Source organism: Serinus canaria, chromosome 19, assembly GCF_022539315.1.
Source record: "Serinus canaria isolate serCan28SL12 chromosome 19, serCan2020, whole genome shotgun sequence".
Taxonomy (NCBI): domain Eukaryota; kingdom Metazoa; phylum Chordata; class Aves; order Passeriformes; family Fringillidae; genus Serinus; species Serinus canaria.
In genome coordinates this window covers 2,819,393-2,839,586 of record NC_066332.1, presented here as the reverse complement: position 1 = coordinate 2,839,586, position 20,194 = coordinate 2,819,393, and the positions used below count along the sequence as shown (strand labels likewise).

The 20,194-nt window shown below is 43.8% G+C and overlaps 1 protein-coding gene across 2 annotated transcripts; it reads left to right on the top strand.

The window, feature by feature from the left end:
• Positions 1 to 55: 55 nt before the first annotated feature.
• On the top strand, positions 56 to 16,258 carry RAD51C (RAD51 paralog C). Of its 2 annotated transcripts, none has more exons than XM_030231348.2 (9): positions 56 to 319; positions 971 to 1,229; positions 1,551 to 1,717; positions 2,687 to 2,820; positions 5,205 to 5,336; positions 7,451 to 7,517; positions 9,909 to 9,969; positions 12,384 to 12,444; positions 15,920 to 16,258. In XM_030231348.2, the coding sequence occupies exons 1-9, from the start codon at positions 202 to 204 to the stop codon at positions 16,025 to 16,027; spliced, it is 1,107 nt and encodes a 368-aa protein (XP_030087208.1). In that variant the 5' UTR covers positions 56 to 201; the 3' UTR covers positions 16,028 to 16,258. The 2 variants fall into 2 exon arrangements, with proteins under 2 accessions (XP_030087208.1, XP_050837870.1); XM_050981913.1 differs by having other exon boundaries at positions 5,205 to 5,340; positions 7,455 to 7,517.
• Positions 16,259 to 20,194: the final 3,936 nt, after the last annotated feature.

The following is a 20,194-nucleotide window of genomic DNA, read 5'->3' as shown; positions in this document are numbered from 1 at the left end:
GCCCGCTTCGCGCCAGGGTGGGGCGGGGGCGGGGCCAGACAGGGAGGGGCGGGCCCGGTGGGCGGGGCCGGGAGCGATCGCCGCTCGCTGGACGCGGCCGGAGCGTGTCCGAACCGTGTCCGAGCCGTGTCCGAACGGTGTCCGAGCCGTGTCCGGAGCGTGTCCGGAGCGATCCGGGGTGTGCCCGCTGCCGGTGCCCCCATGCAGCGGGAGGTGGGCACGCTTCCGCTGGCCCCCGCCCTGCGTGCGCGCCTGGCCGCCGCCGGCTTCCAGACGGCGCAGGAGCTGCTGGACACCGGGCCCTGCGGCCTGAGCAAAGGTACCGGCGGCTTTCGTCCCCGCGGGGCCTCTCCGGGATCTTCCGGGCCCTTCCCCCTTCCCCGTTCCGGCCCCAGTGAGGCCTCCAGGAAATGGGCACGGTGAATAATAATAAAAAAATGGACCATTCTGGTAGAACATCAGCTGACACTGATGGATGTAAATGGGATGCAGGAAAGCGAAGGGATTCTGTTAGGCTCATCCCTCCTGTTTCCCCAGCTTCCCTCTTCTTTTTACTAGGTGATTTAAACAAAATAAACCTGTTTGAAGTTAGAAAATTGCCATTTTAAAGGAGTGTGTAGTGATTCCTCCCTGGAAGGCGGGAAGGCCCTGGCACAGGGTGCCCAGACCCCTGCATCCCTGGAAGTGTCCAAGGCCAGGCTGGATGAAGCTTTGAGCAGCCTGGGATAGTGGAATGTGTCCCTGTCCATGGCAGGGTGGCACTGGGTTGTCTTTACAGCCCTTTTCCAACCCAAACCAGTCTGGGATTTTGATTATCTATAACAATAACAGTTTGAAAATCACATCAGTAGTGCCAGGGCTGTGTGCATGTTGTCCTGGGAGGGTGAATAGCGATTATTTGGTGTCAGGCTATGGAATCACTCAGTGCTTATAAAATAAAGGTGGTGTTTTGTGCTTTTGGCTTCTCTAGAAATTGGAATCTCCAGGGAAGAGGCACTGGAAGCACTGCAGGTGGTGAGGCAGGAATGTCACGGGGACACAGCAAGGACACCTGGGGGATCAGGTGCCACCAGGAAGTGCACAGCCCTGGAGCTCCTGGAAGAAGAGCAAACCCAGGGCTTCATCATCACCTTCTGTTCAGCACTGGACAATATCCTGGGAGGTGGAGTGCAGCTGACAAAAATCACCGAGATCTGCGGAGCACCCGGAGTTGGCAAAACACAGCTGTGGTATTTCACTGTCCCATGGCTTGTGTGCAGCCAGGAATCAAAAAAAAAAAAATTTTGTGCAGCTTAGCTGTGAAATGAATCAATTTTTCTTATTGTCTGACTGCAATCTCTGATCCTTCTCCAGCATTATAAATGCAATCATGGTTGTAGTGCTCCCTGTCCTGTGTATTCCTCAGCAGGAATATCACTCCCTGTCTCGTGTATTCCTCAGCAGGGACAGCTCTGGGGTGCAGATCTTGATCTCTGTTTCTGTTTCCCAGGAGGGAGCAGGGACAGCTCTGGGGTGCAGATCTTGATCTCTATTTCTGTTTCCCATGGCAGCATGCAGCTGGCAGTGGATGTCCAGATCCCGGAGTGCTTTGGGGGCGTTGCTGGAGAAGCTGTGTTCATTGACACTGAGGGCAGTTTTATGGTGGACAGAGTGGTGGACATTGCAGCTGCCTGTGTGCAGCACTGCCACCTCATTGCTGAGGCTCAGCAAGAAGAGGGTACGTTGCCAAGTCATTTCTTTTCTGGAGGAGGCAAGGATGGAGTGAAACAAGTGGCTCGTAGGCTGCAGTGTTACTTTTGGAGTGTTTGCTGACAGCTTTTTATTTCCACCTCTCTGGATCAAACCCTGAACTACATCTGTGTCTGGAGTAGACTGGGCTGGGCTACTTCAAAAAGTTTTTTTTTTCTACAGGGTGATTTTGTGAACGTTTTGATCCTGGGGGTTTTGGGTGGTGTGTCAGGTTTTGATATTTGATCTTCCTCCTTTCCTCTTTTCCTTCAAATTTTTAGCACCTTAATGATCATATTTGCACCTGTTGAGCAAAACTGAGTGTTTTGTTTCAAAACACAGGAACAGGTAGGGAAAGAAAAGAGGAACAGCAGAATTTTGTGAGGAAACGATGCTGCCAAAGGCCCATAGAATAAAACCATAGCTGGAATTCAGCTCCTCCATAAAGTCAGTATAGTCAGGCTGCTTTTAGTAAGTTTTATTCTCTAAGTCGTCAGTCTCCTGGGGATAAGGACACAACTTTTGTGTTACTCATGGAGAATTTATGCACCAAACTTCTGTTTGAACTGAGCTAAAGAGACACTGTATTAAATGAGTTACTGCCTGTATATTAAACAAGGGATGATTAATAGTCCCTGATGTCCTCTGGTGGCGCTCTGGCTTGAAAATGATTTACTGGAGAAGTTCTTGCTTCAGAAATAAATTTTTCATTGTTGGAAGCCTCCCTTGGAGGCTCCAGCGTGTCTGTGTGCAAATGCTGGGATAGCATCTGCTCACCACCTTCCTGACTTTCAAGCCAGATGGAAAATATGTTTCCACACTCCTTACCTTGCCTGTTCTGTTTCTGGGGGCTTTGCTGTTGCTATGTGTGGAGGGCAGGCTTTGGTGGGATGATGAAAGTAACAATATGCTCGTACAGACTTTGACTCATTTACTCGTCTGTTTGTTTTGTTCTCAGATCATGGGAAAGCTTTGGAGACTTTCTCTCTGGAAAATATCCTTTCTCACATCTATTACTTCCGTTGTCGTGACTACACAGAGCTGCTGGCCCAGGTCTACCTCCTGCCAGAATTCCTGTCAGAGCATTCCAAGGTAAGGCTCGTTGCAGGCTTGTCAGGAGGTGTCACTCATCTTCACACTGAAGAGTTTTTGTCTGCTGTAGTAACAGGAGTAAACACCTTGGTACCTCGTCAGCTTGGCAGTAAAATATTGGCTGATAGCAGAGTACAAATGTAAAGCCTTCTGCTTGTTTGCCTTTTTGTTCCCATCCCAATTTCTCTCAAGAGTAAATTGCTTTTGCCATCCTCCTGAATTTCCACTCTGAGTTGAGGACACTGGGTCTGTGCTGCCACATGTTCCATTTCTGGGAGCACTGAGCTGTGAGTCAGCACAGAATTGCTCTGCACAAGAGCCTCCCAGCCAGGGGGTGTGTGCTGACCATGAGGGTGGCATCACAAAGCCTTGGTGCCACTTTTTTTGCCCTAAAAGATCACTGAGGACCAGAAATATCCTGCACCATCCAAATGACTCCTTCTTTTCAGTGCATCTTCTGTTGCTACAAGCAACCAGAGCCTGCAGCTTGACTCTTGGGTGGACTGCAGCCAGAAAGTTTCTTAGTACCTAATGTCTTAGAGAAATGCTATTGTAAGGCAGATTTTCACCACCTCCCCTCCAGATTTCTGGATTCTGCACTGCAGATCACTCCCTGTCAGGATCTGGGAAATATGACTGTGCCTTGTTCTATCAGAGCACAAATCAGTGTTGGATTAGAATGTCTTTTGCACATATTCCAACACTTCTCATTGATGGGAGCTGTGGTGTTCTGGAAAACACAGATGGGAGCCTCACTTGTGCTCGGTGTAGTCTGGTATTTCCCTTTCCCTGCCAGGTACTAACGGTGCCCTGTTGTGTTTGCTCTTGTGGAAAGTACATGGCTTCATTAGCACAGTTCCACTGGGCTGCAGCTCCCTGGAACCATCTGTGCTGATTATCTGGGCTTGGCCTGCAGCCTGAAGTGCTGAAGGTTGCAGGAGAGCCACAAGACCTTCTGCTGATTCCTTGGACGGGCTAGAAGTGACTTGACAGATTGCTCATTGCAGTCCAGCTCTCATTAAAATTAGTCTGATCCCTCTGGAGCCCAGTCTGGGACCACAGGAGGCCTCCAGATTTTAGGGTTTTTAGGAGAGAGAAAAAGTTGTAGAGGTTTAGAGATAAGAAAGAAGTTGAGTTACAGATCCAAATGTGCTGTTTGGAAATATTAATTACTTTGAGATCTTGTTAATAATATGAGAAAGATTGTTAGCAAATATTCTTGTGGTAAAAAACCTAATTCTTTAAGGTCTGCTAGAGCCAAGCTGGCATGGACGAGACAGGTGTTACCAAGCTCTCTTTACACTTTAAATACTTTAGGTTTTCCTGTCTGCTCTCTGGGAGAAATTTAACTAAATTGCATCCTACCTGAACATAATTGTGATAGCCAGGTTATATAACCATGTATACATTCCTGTCTAGCATGAGTCATGTTTATGCTGTTAAACTCATTGTTCTTAAAGAAGTGATACATGAGGAGAATGTACAGACTCGTGGAAAAGAATTTGTAGGAAAGAGGGAAAATGAGAATACGATTAATGTCTTTTTAAATCCCAACTATTTAATCTTCTTTTGCAAATTAAGGGTTTTTTTTTTCAGTTGGAGGGAGGCTTAGGACATTTTACAGTGATGTCTTTGCAGGCTTGTATGTTCCAGTCATAAAGAGGCTTCCCAGTAATGAGTTAAATCAGTAATGCAGAAAATCAGGGGGTTTGTGTTGTTTCCACTTTGTTATCTTGTGCAGTAATGCAGGAACTTGGAGGCACCAAGGATCTGAGTGACATCTGAATGTGCAGGCACTGTAAGACCATCCATCTCCCTCCTGTATTTCATACTTGGGTCATCAAAACAGCCACAACAAATGAAGTTAGAATAAATCAAAATCCCAGACTAATGTTTATACAGTGTCTTGAGGGTGATGAGCCAGCAGCTGCAGCGTGCTCTGACTTCAGCTAATGATTGCTACAAAAGAAATAATTCAGCAAAGCAAACATCTTGAGGCAAGATAGATCCTCAGCTCCAGTGCAGTGTGCCTGGAATATCTTTAGGCATCTGTTGAGCTGTGTGTTTCCAAGACAGATCACTGATAACAGCTGAGTTATCTCAGCAGTGCCTCCAGAGAGCATGGATTCTGATTTGGATTTAATTTTTGAGGGAGAAGGTAAATTAATTGCTTTTTGTGGAGAGCTGAATCAAGTCCAGTTCTGCTGTTTAATGATTATTTGCTCCAGCTTCTCCTCTGCAAGGCTTCAAGTCCAGCTTTGCCAATCATGTTCACCAAAGGATGAAATAAAACATTCCAATGCACTTAAAACCAGCTGTTTCTGTTTGTTGTCATTTTGTATGGGATGGTAATGACAGCTTTTGATCTCTTCTGCTGCCTTTAGGTCCGGCTGGTGGTGATTGATGGAATTGCCTTTCCCTTCCGCCACGACTTTGAGGACCTGGCGCTGCGCACGCGGCTGCTGAACGGGCTGGCCCAGCAGCTCATCATCACAGCCAACGACCACAGGGCAGCTGTGAGTCCAGGGCAGCCTTCCAGCCCCAAAGAGGCTACTTTTTCTTTATAAAGACTTAAGGAAATGGGAATTGCTCTTGTCTCTAAATAGCAAAATAAACCTGCAGCAATACCCTCTGCAGCAATACCCTCTGCAGTAAAACCCTCTGCTTTCACTCTTGCTCGTTTAGTTGGTGAATATAGAGGGATCACAAAGGCAAAACACCTGAAATGTGGGAAATTCCTAGACTTGCCAAAATAAGTGAAATTTGCATCAATAGCCTCCTGTGGATCTTAATGAAATGGTAGCATGGCATTTCTAATGCTGTTTGCCATCATCTCCAATGATTTGGTTGGACAAGGAATGCGCCTCTGGTGACTTTTCTTACCAAAATCCTGGGAGCATTCAGCAGTTCCAACACAACTTTCCACTCTCTGTTTAAAAACAGACATTCCTAGGGAGGAAAACCACTTTATCTGCTGGATTGGCCTTCTCTCTTGGCATCCATAGAAACCCAGAGCCTCCTTCCTGGGCATTGTTTTACGTCACAGACGGTCTGGAGGCAGCAGACCCGCAGCCAGCAGATGGCACTGGGAAGCTGCAGCTGTTCCAGAAGTTGTTTTGGAAGTCTCTGACAGCTCAGAGAAGCATTGTTCAGGAATTGGAGCTTCCCCAGCCCTCAAAATGGTGCTAGTGTCTCTAACAGTGTCCAGGTGACTTGTGACCTTGTCACCCACAACTCTTTGGCGCAGTTGGCTTTTCTTCCAAGCTGCTAAAAATAAAACTCCTCTTGTGCTTCCTCTGGGAGCTGTGGGAAGGGAAGAGCCCAGCATTCCCAAAGTGTCCTGACTTGAGCAGTGGAGCTCCTTCCTGCTGCTCTGGGCACCAGGGAAAGGATGTTCCAAGGTCTGCACAGCCTCAGGTTTCCTGAGTGCTTTCCCCTAGAACTTGGTACCTGATGACCTTGAGCAGCAGCTGCTGTCATTGAACAATGTTTTTCTTTGGTCAAGGATAAAATATATAAATCATTTCTTCTGAACCAGGCAGCACTTAAGTACAAAGTTGCTAAATAAACTCTTGCTAAAGGAGTCAGAGCTTCAGGAATGGTTTGGCTTTGGATTGGCCCTCTTAGATCCATGAGCTGTGAGCAGGCTAAATCCAGCCTGCATGCCAGGGATTGCTTGTCAGGCAGCTCTGGATGCTCTAATATGGTAGGAAGTCAGATCCTAAAGATGGACTCGGAGTCAGGATGCCCAGCCCTTCTCCAGCAGGGAGATGAGGAGGCTATTTGGGGCTGTTACCATGCACTTGTGATGAGTTACTTCTCTAAAATGTGCAATATCTGTGCTGGGCTCTCAGCTGTGGGAATGTTTCAGGCTGTGCTCAGTGGAACTCTTTGCTCTCACACACTTTTCTGAACTGCTCCAGCAAGAATCCTCTGAGCGTGTCAAACAATGGAACTCTCTAGGGTCTTAGATGGGTACAATTTTTCATTTTTAATGAACTTTGTCATTAATATTCCTGGCTCTTTTCTGTCTCACCCACCCCCACTTCTGCCAGGGATCTAACCTAGACTGTCTGTGAGCCTCCCACCAGTGGTTGGGGCTGCGAAAACACTCCCCCACTCTGTCTGTTCACTTCCATTCTGCTTTGTCTTGTACCCACTTGTGCATTTTTAGACTGCAAGGCACAGGAATTCAGTTAATCACCAGGCTAATGCACATTGGGAGCAGCACCACCAAGTTCATTTACCCCAGGGACTGAGAGCTGGCTCCTCATGGAGGGCCAGTGCAAGTCAGCTGCAGCTAAACATAGACCCAAACAGCATTTAGGACAAATGCTGTGGGATAAATAAGTTGTGTGGAGCTTGTCTCCCTTGGGGAGGGAGAAATTGAATGAAAGAAATCTCCCATTCAAACCAAAAATACATTTTGCAGGGTACTCTTAATCTGTTTTGAAAAGATGAGGCACCCTTACAGTTTCTCCTCATTACAGTTGCCAGGAGTTTTGCCTGAGTAACTGCTTCATCAGTAAAAGCTTTTTTGAAAATTCCCTCTCTTTCCTCCCACCAGTAAGCTGATTTCCAGGAGATTTTAATTTTTTTTTTTTTTTTTTGCTTCTGTTTCCTCTTTCAGGTAGTTCTGACAAACCAAATGACAACAAGGATTGGACAAAGCCAGTCCACATTGGTACCTGCTTTAGGTAAGTGTTGAGCTTTGAGCTGAAAATTGATTGAGTTCCTTTCCTTTGGCTTTATGTACAAAGAAAAATCATCCAAAAATGTACCTGGGAGCTGTAAACCTCTAGCAGGGATGTGGTGAGGAGAAGGTTAAATCACTCAAAAAAGAACCCAGCTTTTAATGATTGCATATCCCAAACTAAGCTGCAATTTCCTAAATTCCCTAAGAACCATTCACTGCCTCTCCCAAACAGTTGAAATTGTTTATTTTCCCATTACCCTTGAACATGTCCCATTAATTATTTGCAAAGGCATTTCATATTTGCTGTATCACTGGAATTCTCTGCAGTTATGATGTAGAGGGAAGTTCTATGGGGGATCCTCAGGCACAGCCTGCCCTGAGCCAGGTTAAAGATTATTTTTGCAGGCTGCTCAATTTTGCCCTGTAATGAGCAGATACCTCATCCATGCCTTTCTGCTGCAGTCACAGGGGAAAATAAAACAGTTCTGAAGTGGAGATTTCTACAAATTAAGGAAAGGTTCAGCATTTAAATCTTATTTCAGGCTGTAGCATTGCACTATTTTATGATTCACCTAAAGGGCACAAATTCTTCATTTTCTGTGAGCTGAGTAATGATTCCCTTGCTCTGGAGAGGAGAGGGAAGGGGGCAGTACAAAGGCAAAGATGTTCCCAGAGTCTGTACAGGCACCAAACCATTTGGCAGAGATAGAGGGTAAAATGAACAAACACAGCCCATCTCCTGCAGGAATGTGAAGAACGTGGAATTTGGAGCTGTGCAGGCAGACCCAGCTCCCAGGATCTGACCCTTTTTGTCAGTTTTGCCTCTTGCTCTCTGATGGATTATTTTTGGCAGCCTTTCTGGCTACAAACTCAATTAAAGCTAATAGAGTCTGTCTTTTTTCACTGGCCAGCATTGTTTGGGAGCTGTTGTGTTTATTGAGTCATGGGGACAGTAAAGAATGTGAAGACATTCAGGGGAGTTTATAATTCCCAGATATCCTGCCTTGCCTTGTGCATATTTTCTTTCACAAATAATTAATTTGACATGACCTCCTGTGGAGCTGACTGTGACTCTCCCCAGCCTGTGTGACCACAGTATTGTTAAACTGAGCAGTGTGAACTCTTCCAAAAATGCAACTTGGTACCAGTTGGGAAAATATTTAACCAAGTGATTTTGATGCCCTGCTCTGAAGAGATGGTGTTTCAAAAGTCTCATCATGAAGGTTAAAGAACCTCCCACCCCTCTGGTGTAGCCAGAGGAACTCCTGAGGGAGGGGTCAGCAGCAAACCCCCAAGTAAAATCACTAAATTGGGTTTTTCCTCCTATTGACTGGTAAGCCTAAGAAACAGCTTTTTCATGAAAGCATTAATCTCTAAACTCTTATTCAGCTCCTGAGCAGAAGGGAAGATCTTAATTATGAGGAAAAAAAAAAAAAAAAAAGCAAAAAAGCACAGATGCTGCAAGGTATTAAGTCAGGAGCTTTATGAAGGGGACAGCTTTCTTTCCCACTAGTGATAGCTAAGCTGGGTGTTCCTAGACATTTCTACTAAATATATTTAGAAAGGAGGTCAAATATTAATCTACAGGCAGTTCAACTCAGAAATATCTCATTTTACAGTAGCATTTTTCACTCATAGCCAGTGCAGTTGGAAATCTGCTGGTGTGGAATTTGTAGCCATTGTAAAATGTGTTTTGATCTCTGCCTCAGAGCCATCTCTGTGAGCCAAAATCTTTAATCTCAACTCAGATGTAGTGGAGCAAGGTCTGGCAAGATGCCTAAAGGGTCTAGGTCTTCGTTACAGTGGGATCATTTTTTTTTTTCCCTTCTCTGTTCTAAATTTCCTTCTCTCTTTCCACCACACCCCCTGCTCCTTGCTTTTGGTTATTTTGCATTTTGCTGTCAGAAGCAGAAAACTGCTTCAGGGGCCCTTAATGCTTTAATAATGGTTGACTTCTCCCAAAGCTGGCATCCCAAAGGGACTGGTGTTTGCTCATAATTATGCCTGAGAGACAGAATATCACAGTTCTGAAGTAGGATTTAGACCTCCTCACCAGACTTCTTCAGTAGTAATTAGACAAATCTCTTCTTCAAGCTGCCTCTGTTTTTAAGGCTTGTCTAGGACCTGTCCTTTATTGGGCATCCATGACATTTTTCTATAAATATGGAAGTATTGCATCAAGATTTCTGTAAAACACACAGACTACAGAGGTGATTCCTTTTTTAGGTCTGTTTGTTGTGAAATCCTTGCCAGTATGAAGAAGATGTGATGCATCACTGCAAGAAAGGCAGATTTTGTTTTAATCATGGGGTGGTTTTGAAGATTAATTTCATTTCAGCTTGCTGATGGTGGTGTTGTAAGAGATAATGATCTGTCATTGTGTGTTCCTCAGGAGAAAGCTGGGGACATGCTGCCACCGTTCGTTTAATCTTCCACTGGGACAACACTCAGAGGTGAGGAAAAATGTGAGGAAAATCCATAGAAATACAAGAACAGCACTGGGGAATCTTTCAAACTGGCCATGGGGACCAAGCAGGGGTTTGAATTTGGCTCCTGGCCTTGCTCTGCCACATCCCAGGCTCCTGAGGCTCAGGAATTGTCTCAGTGAGGGTTGAACTGTCAGGATCCTCCTCCCCACCATGGTGGGCTCTCCCTGACAAGATGCCATGGTTTATGAAAGTGTAACATCCTCATGGCAACTGTTCAGACACAGGGATTTCTTTTACTCTCTGCATTTTGCAAGATAGGGTTGGGTTGTAATTTTTTTAATAAAACTCTTCTCATTTTAATGTGAATTTTTGCCAAAGACTCATTGCAAGTATTGATCTGGTGAGTTACAAGGTGATTTTTGTGCCCCACTCTGAAGAGATGAAATTTAAACAGTCTCCTTATAAAGAACCTCCCACTGCTCCGTGGTGGGTTGTAGCCACTATAATTTCTTTGAGAAGAATTTTTTTTTTTTCCTTCATTGTCAAAAGAAGGCTTTAAAGCCACCTGGCCTGTCACCCTCAGGACAGGCTGCTGACCCTGAGCAGGGGTTGAACCTTCCAAAAACCAGTGTGAAATTCTGTTTGTTGCAATGAGACCTCCTCTGTTTCATGGTTCTTTTTTCCCCTCTTTATATTGCAAGGTCATTTCTCTTTCCTGGTCAGTTAAATTTGTCCTGTATGTAATATCAGCATGCAGCAGCTTGAGATTAAGGAGCTGTGCTGCAGTTTCCTAATCTTGTGCAAACAGTGCGCAAAAATGATGCTAGAATGTTGTTTTGCAGTGTTTTGCTTGGTGAATTTGAAAGAAAAATGCAGTGACACTTTCTTGGGGAGTTTTGTTTTTAAATTCTAAGTTTGAAGGCAATGCAGGATGATTACAGCAGGCTGTTTAATTTGGAATTAAATTAACATCACTGATTAGTTAACAGTCTTTTTAGGACAAGTTGCATCAACATAATGATTACAGAGTGAACAAAAGTTAATTTTATATATGAAAAGAACTTTTTTTCTTCTGCAACAGAGCTAGGAAGGCTGCAGATAGAAGTTCCAGAAAACAAGCCAAGGAGAGACAAACCTGGCTTTTTTACTGATGTAAATCTACAGCTAACATGGAGTGGGGCCTGCAGAAACAGCAATTCTGGATACAACTGTAAAAGCAGAAATAGCTCAATGCTGTCTTATTTTTGCACAGGCTGCCTACAGCTGATGCTCCATTGTGATTTTGTTGGTTTTATATCAGGTTATTGAGGCACAAAGATCATTTGAGGATCCATTGCCTTTTTAAAAATTTTTTTTAAATGTGCTTTGGCCACTTTGATACCTGTCTCCTCCTTTCTCTCTACTCCTGAAAATGTCAGAGCTTAATTCTAAGGGTTCTCTTTGCTGGGAGGAAAGATCCTGTTGAGTCAGAGGCTCCAGCTGAGCTCTTGTGAAAGCCTGGCTTCTGCAGCTCCAGATTTGGGCAATTTTTTCAAGTATAAGCCAGCATTTGAGTGTTCTGAGGAATTCCCTGTGTAGCTAACATGAAGTGGCAGTGTTCCTCAGGCTGTAATTACGTGCTCTCTAATAGAATGGCACCTCAGGGAGGAAAAAACCCCCCGAAAATAATTAACAGGATTTTTGGCAGGGTGTCTTGCTACAGAGAGCAGAACACTTTCTAGATTGGCTTATGTAAGTGTGAGTTTTGGGGAGGTGGGCATGGTGCAGCCCTGACAAGGGTTGAAAACCCCTTTCCTTTTGAACTGCTGTGCAATTTTCTCTCTATATTATGCAAGCATTTGCTGTAGAACACAAATCAAGGTGTATTGCTTAGAGTCTAAATGCAGCAAATCAGGGAAGTGTCAGAGGAGAAATAAAAGGGAAACTGTCTTCTCAAGGTTGTGCTGTGTGTCAGTGGCAAGGGCAGGCTTAGAAATAGAACATCTCCAGCCTCTGGGTTATATTGACAGGCTTGGGAAATCTCTGGAAAAAGCCTCCCTAGAAGTACTGGAATTCTTGAAGGTCTCTCACATCCTTGAGAGGGCAAAGAACAAGTGATTAATGGAGTAGGGAAGAGGTGTGCTCAAAACCTTTTTTGTTTGCATTTTAAGAAAGTGACATTTGGAATTAATTCATGATGAATATTGTTCCAAAAATGTCATCAAATACTGTGATGAAACAAGGCTAATTAATCATTCACTCTTTTTAGTAGGTCTAGATTGTGTTTGAGCTGACAGGTCATGTAAGGATGGGAATCCACAGTTTGAATGACCTATATGAAAATACATCCCTGAGAATTCCACTGCTACTGTGGGAAAACTTGGGTGTGGTCACTGGGCTATTTGGAATTTTTATTACTGCATTAATTAATGATAATTAGCCAGGGTTTGTTTTCCCAGGTTGGCCACGTTGTACAAGTCACCGAGCCAGAAGGAGTCCACCATAGCCTATGACATCACAGTGAGTGTTCCTGTGGGGAGGGACATGCCCAGCTGGGTGACACTGTCACCTGGAAGGGATTGCACACAAATCTGAGTGGCCTTTGCTTTCTTAGTCTTGCTTTTCAGCTGCCTTCTGAAGGGAAGGTGGTTATACTGGGAGAGCTCCAGATTTAAGGGTAATTTGCTCTCTTTCTCTTTAGAAAAGTGACCCAGCATTTTGTCTACTCAAAGTTAAAATACTTTTGATTTCCAGATCAAACTTTCAGGCAGCCTCTTTTCTGCTGCTGGTGCTGCTTATTTTTTCTGCCCCTGAAGATAACTTTTGCCCTAAGTGCAGTTACCAAGAGCAATCTGATCTTCATTTTGGGAGACCTGAACCATTGTCTCCCTGGTCAGGTAGGGTGTGGTTTCTCAGGTGCCTTTTTGCATCTGTTCCAGCTGAGTTCATCTTTTTAGGGTGAGGATGACCAGAATGAAATCTGATACTCCTGAGGCCTCTCCAGTGCTTTGTTCCATAGGTGTTTCCCCATCTCTGCTTTATGTGTGGTGTAACCCAGGCTGTGTTTATCCTACACTGACCCTACACCCAGCCAATATCCAGATTTTTCTCTTATGTCCCTATCATAGAAGGAGCTTCCAGCTTATGGCTGGAGTCTTTATTCATCCCCAGTTAAATCCTGTGATTATTTCCCATTGTGGAGTGCTTTGATACATATTAATGAGAAGAGATGCTGTCTAAGCTGTATTTAGATTTAAAAAGACAGCACCACTCAATTCTTACCTCCTCAAATGTCACATCCATAGGTACAATTCCATAACTATTTGCTACGTGTCCTCATGGAAACACGTTGCCATAGCATTTTCTGCAGATTTTAATGCTGCCATCAGATGAGATCCTCAAACTTTCAAACAGAAATCAGGGGTTTTTCCCCACCCACTCCTGAATGTATTCACCAGGACAGAAGAAATACTGCAAATATATATTTCTATAAAGACTGGAAGAGGAAGTGGGACTGCATCCCAAGGTTGTTTGGATCATGTGATGTGAGTCCTTCTTTCTCCAGCTGACAAACAGATGGATTTTATCTCAGACAGTTTAATTGCCTTTTTCTTTCATTTTTATAAGCCCCATAAAACAGCTATGCTCTCTTCTGTGTGAATGCACACTATCTTGAAATAGAGTTGAGAGTGAATACTAATCAAAGATTAGTTAATATTTAAGATTATCCCTGTGGTTTTTTCCCTTAATCCTGATGAACTGCTTCAGCAGATGATTTCTTTTAGTAAAAAAATTGTATTATCTCCATTTCTTTCATGAAATCCAGGTCTGATAACAGTCTGCTGTTATCATTTCTCATTCCATAGTTAAACTGAAAGATGTCAATACATGTCCAAATCAGATTTGTGCATAACCAGCAAACAAAAAGAAAGATATTAAAAAAATAATAATTCCTTAGAATTGTGCAGATGAGGTGCATTGGTGCCATTGGCAAAGTGGCTGCTCAGTACCCATGAGCTGATGAAATGTGTAAATTCATGAGTGAGCTCTGGGCTTTTTTTATCCTGTCCTTTCCAGCACACTGGAGTCAGTCACCACTCTGAGGGGGCTGTGGAACTCCTCTCCCATGAAATCCTTTCTTCCACTGGCTGATAAGGATTCATTCTTAAATGCAGAGTATAGAAATGGAAATTGATTTATGCACAAGGGAGTAAGTAGCTGGGCTGATTCACCTGAATTTCCCAGGAATGTGACCTGATTATTTCGTAGTGAAAGACAGAGACCCAGGATGTAAATTCCAGGTAGGAATTGTTTCCCTGAGCTAGAAACAATTGGAAGGAAGCTGGAAACAAGTGGAGGGTCTGCCAGGCCAGCAATGGCAGCAGTGCTCAGGTCATAAACACATCTACCCTTGCCAGTCTTGCTGCAGAGGGTGTAAATCCAGAGGACATTAAGGAGCAATTCCAAATGAAAGACCGAGCTTTGTCCTTGGTTCCAGCAGCCACATCCTCACCATCTGAAAGCCACTACCAAACCTCACAAATAGACACAAAATTCTTGTATTTTCAAGGTGTCTGCCTGTAGCCAAGTGCAAAACATCCATCCTGGGCAGCCTGCTTTATGTTCTGGCCCTTCTAACCCTTGGAATGCTTTCACTGGGAGTCAGCATTCTGGATTAAGTGGATATTTGGCTACAGATCCACCTTTGTGCCTCAGGGAAATGGCAGAGATTAGATGTAGTGAAACATTAAACTTGAAGATTCCCCATTATGCTCTTTAGAATAACACTTGAGTTGCTTATAAATAGCAGAGGGGTTGCACAGATCCTGCCCTTGTAGCAGCTCTTGCTGTTTGTTCCTTTAAAAAGCCCGGGTTGGGTGAGGTGAGGCATTCAGAAATAGAAATACAGGGATGGGAGACTTTAACAAGACATTTTTCTGGGGTTTGGGATTGGTCTTGGTGTGGGACACACTGGCATTTGGGAAGAGTCACCTCTGATGGTAATTCTGCCTGCATTCCTCACCCTGCACCAACCCAAAATGTCAGCATTCCTGAAATGCTCTCATCCCCACATTGTCTCTACCTGAGCATTTTGGATCAGCAGAGCAGTTTTGTGTTCTGATTAATGCCTTTTCCTCTCTAAGGCTGCACTGAGAGTCTTCACTGAGCTGTCAGCAGTGCTCTCTGCTCAGCATTTGTCTGGAGATGGGAATGCAGAGAGTTGCAGGCTTCACACAACATAACATCTCCATCTGCATCCATGGCATGTTTAGCTAACTGACTTTGAGATCTTTCATATTTTAAAATGGTTAAAAATTAAATTGTGAGCTACAGTAGCAGAAAATACGAGTGGTACTAGGCCAGATAGATCACTTCAAGCACTCTCCTGAGTAGCAGCATGCAGTTTTCACTTCTACATTTAGTTTTTGGCAGTCAAAGGTTTTCATCCCATTGTGTCCCATAAATTACTATGCTGGAACAGCCTTTGCAGTCTAGAGACAGATTCAGCTCTGCTGTTCTCTTACAATGTCTCATTGATGTTTTCAGTTCATTAAGTAGGTACATAGAACAAAAATATCCTAGGTTGTAGAAATTCACAGTTTTGTTTCTGAAAATGACTGAGGCAATTAATCCAGTCATCTCCTTGCTTCTGTGGGAGCTGATGGATTTGTCTTTTGATTTATTTAAATAGGCAACATAAGTTAATTTACAGAGATGCAGTTTTTCATAGCCATAGGGGTGATAAACAGTAAAAGGAAAGTGATAGCCTGGTTGGTGAAAATAAAATATCTTTAAAAAACAAAACGAGCAGACATGAGTTGGCACATGTGTTGTAAAGTTTGCGATGCTGAGCTTAACCTGGTCTATAAACATTCTGTGGCTGCTCATCCTGAATAAATGGCAGCATGATCCTTGTTCTGATCTTCTGGGAACTGGTTACTCATGCTTTCTGTCCCTACAAGCCTTAGCACATGATTTTCCTTTCATCTTCCAGTCCCATGGCTTCCGAGATGTGCAGCCTCCAGCTGTCCCTGCCAGCACAGGAGGGACTGAGCTGAACCCTCGGAAACGGCCTCGGACAGAGGAGGAGAAGCAGCAGTGATCCCAAAGTGATCCCAAAGAGGGCTCAGGTTAAAAACCTGCAGGAGCAGTGCCAGGGTGAACGTGCAGCCAAAGGCAGCCTGAGAGACTCCCAACTTCACTTCCTGCTCAGGACTTTATTTTAATATTAAGACTGCAATGTGCAAATTTCTATGGCATAAAAATCCTTTGTATATGGCATAATTGTACTTTTATAATAAAAATCTATGTTTTCTATAAGGAACAGCTTCAGCTTTGGGGCTGGGGCTATTTTGTTTGTGTTTTTTTGGAGGGAAGGTGGATGTGGGGGCCACAACTTCATCTTTTCACACTGGGTAAAAGGACAATGAAATGAGAGCCTCTAGCACAGCACATTTAATGACAGGCATGTGGATCAGTCATCTGGCTTTGTGTGTACCTGAATTTTAAGGAGGTTGGATGCATGCAGCACTGTGCTCTCCACAGGCTCAGAGCAGGACACAGGCAGTGGATGCTGGAAGAGAAATGCAGCTTTCAGTGCTATACCAGAGTGGGGCTTCAGCCCTCACCTGCTGCAAAGTCCTTGGTCAAGGACAGTCAAAGCTGTGCTTTGAACTTCTCCTTTATCCTGTGGTGGCAGCAACAGAGATGAAAGCCTGGATCTGAAGGACAAGGGATTTAATCCAGCACAATAATTCTATGTTCCTGTCTCAGTAAGTGGGAATATTTTACCGTGACTCAGGCTTGAACCAAACTGCTGCACAGCCATGACTTCCACGTTCTTCATTTCATTTCTTGCTGCAATCAGGATCTCTTTTGTTCGTGGCTGTAATAAAGGGGAAACCCAGACTTAGGCACCAACAATATCAGCAGCTCCAGAGTCTAAACCCAGAGAATGAATGTATACTGAAAGCACAGCAGCTTTTTGTCCTCTTTTTATTAAGACAAAACAAATCAAGGAGATTATTAGAGGAGAAGAAAGGTGCTGCACTGCAAAATAGTAATTACTTCAATTATGGGAAATGTTTGTACACATGCACAGAGATGACCCCTTTTGGCAGAGCACTCGGTAACGTTAGAGCTGAGGAAACTCAGCCAGCAGCTAAATGGAGAATTCGAGTTGTGGGAGTCACTATCTTAAATTTTTTATTTAGTATACACTAAACTGACTTTCCCCTGAAATTAAATTCAGTGCTGAATCTGAGTCATAAAATCTCCCTATTCAAAAAAGGCTGGAAAAAAAAAAAAAAAGGAAAAAAAAGGCAGTGGTTTTTGCATCATTATAGGGTTTAGATGAAAATTACATAATAAAATATTAAAGGGGAAAGTATTGAGTTGCCATGCAGCAAACTGGGCTTTGTCAAAATTTAAAAACTGTGAGTCAGGGAGAAGCTCTGAAGCAAGCAGGATGACATAGGGGAAGGGAGGCAGCGGGATCTGTGACTCAGACAAACATTTCAATGCAGGAGACACAGGCAAACAAAAGGATCCTAGCGCGTGTGATGTCAGCAAGCTAACGCTCCCGTTTGGGAATAAAGCCTTCCTACGTCTTGCAGTGCAGGAGGAGGGGGGAGCTGGCACCGAGCTCTTGCCTACGTAAGCACGAGGAAAACCATCCATTAGGAATGTTGGAGCAATATTTTCAGGAGTTCTCCTGGATCCCGGTGATAGCTGCTGTCTGAGGGGTTTGGTAATTATGGAAAAATCCATTTCTCTCAGTGCATTGTGCTGGGATTTAACACCCTCCACACGTCCTTCCGTGTGTGAGCAGAGTAACAGTGTGGCTCCCATATACTATTAATTTCAGCTGACTGGTGGTTTTAATTTTGTTTGTAGTAGAGTAGCATCCAGAAGCCCCAGCTGAGATGCTGATCCTGTTATAACAAGATAAATGGTCTTGGCTGAGTAAATGTTAGAGCTTCCACTGTTATGGGCATCGTTATTCAAATAAAAAAGATGCACAGTTACTGGTTAACAGTGGGAGTTACAAAATGTCCAGAGGAAACATTGGAGGCTCTCTATGCTGAGATTTTTAAATTTTTCACTCTTTTTTTCCTATTGAAGCTATTATAAAAATCAGCTCTGCAGACCAGAACTGAGAGAAGGATCTGTTGGCGGAGACAAAATTAAATGAGCCAGATTTCGTTCTCATCTGCTGGAGACAAGGAAGCTGTTCCAGGCTCAGAATTGCAGAGAAAGAAAAAATTTGACCGTTGCCTCACCAGTAAATCTTCCATGGCAAGTTGATTTTTTCCCATATGTGCCTGGAATTCTCTTACATGTCACAGCATCAGTGCCCAGCAGTGAAGGGCAGAAGAGAATTTTATTACTGCACAAAAAGTGAGATTCTAAGTAGCCAACCTCATGGCACTGCATCAAAAAGAAAATGAGTTGTTTGATTTGCTGCTTAAGTCCCAGTTTGTTGAAAGCCAAGGGCTTTAACTGTCATGCTGAGTTTGAAATTATTCCATTTTGTGGGGACGGCATTTACTTGTGGTGGAGGAACTTATTTTGTCACCACAACAAGAATGCAGATCCTACCACAGGCCTTGGCAACAGGCAAACACTGCGGTCACAGGAGGATTCTCAAACCCTGAGTCCTGCTTTGAAATTCTTTAGTTTGGACAGGGAAAATAACGATTTATTTGTTCCTGTTTTGATGTGTTCTGCACCTTTTCCATTATGAAGTACTGAGGAACCAGCAAGCCTCTACTTAGAGTAAATTGAAGAAAACATGGAGAAGAAATAGCTTAACTGGAGGTACAAAGGTGTAGCCAAGGTTCAAGGTAGGAAATCAGTCTCCTCTTGAAGTCAGTCACAAAGTGATTGACTCGTGTGGAAAGGACATTTGGCCACTAACCTGAGTGCTGAATCCAGAGCTGAGAAAAGTACATCTAAATTATAACAACCATTTTCCTGATAAATTTCTGATAGTGTTCCTTTAGTTATTTTATAGGGGGACTAAATTTAGGATCAGGTTTATTCTCAGGTGTTTAATGGATTAACAACGAAGGTGAAATCCTTACTGCCTGCTTTTTGAACTCCACCCTTGTCCTGAACAAAATGAAGATAGAGAAGTTGGAAGGGCAAGTCATTGTGCTCCAGCCTCTCCAAAGAGACTGTCTTTACCATGCTAGGATAATAATTCTTTAGAAAGGCACATGGAGATGTGTAGTACTGCTTTAACACATGATAATTCTATATGAAATAAATGTGATAAGTTTCGAAGTATGGTTTGATGCTTTCTTATCCTTGAGAGAAATGGAATAAACAGAGCGCTGACATGGCAGTAGCACAACTATTCCAGAAGGGAAATAACAGTTTTTTAAAAGGATGTGAGGCAGGGGGTGAGCCCGTGTTCCCAAAGCAGCAGGGCCGTGCTAAGAGCTCCGCAGGGAGCCTGGCTGCAGGGGAATGTGGCGCTGGCAGTGGCCGGGATCAGCCTGGCCAGCCCTCCTCCTCCGCAGCCCCTCGGCTCCAGGAACCGGTGCCAGCTGCTCCCTGCTCCGGGCTTCCCTCTGCTGCTCCCCAGGCTGGGCACTCGGTGTCTCGTGGCTGCTGGCCATGCACTCATTTGGGATGATTGGGGTCAGGGGAGCTGCCTTCCCTTGGCTGCTGCAAGATGCCTGCATTAATGTTCTCTCCTGAAGAATGAAATCACTGGGAACTGGCCCCTTTCCCAGTACTGAATTTCACCCACAAATGCACCCACTGTTAAACTGTCAGCTCCTGTCTTGCTTCCCACAAGCAAGAAATATTCCTACAATATCCACTATCTATCTAGGAGAGAGCCTAAGCTCTACACAGTTTGAACTCTAGCTATTGAGATAATAAATGGCATTAAAACCAATAGTTCCATTGTCACACAAGCAGTAAAAATGTTAGATTATGTGCCAAAATAATGCATAGAAAAGTCTGTATTTTAGTAAGTCAGACTTCAAGAATTATAGCTAATACTGCTCATTTTTACAAGAATTGTTTGCCATTGATTTAAACAGAGCCAAAGAAGCGTTGGGATATTAAAAAATAAATAAATAAAATCACATTTCAGTTTCAAACAATGAGAAGGGGGAATGTTTAAAATATTTTATAACATATATAGGAAAGTAAAAATGAAACTCTACAGACCTCAATGAATGGTTCTAATTGGGTCTGGATATTTTCCTCAAAGGCCATGAATATGCAGTTTGAATGCTTGCTCAGTTTCCAT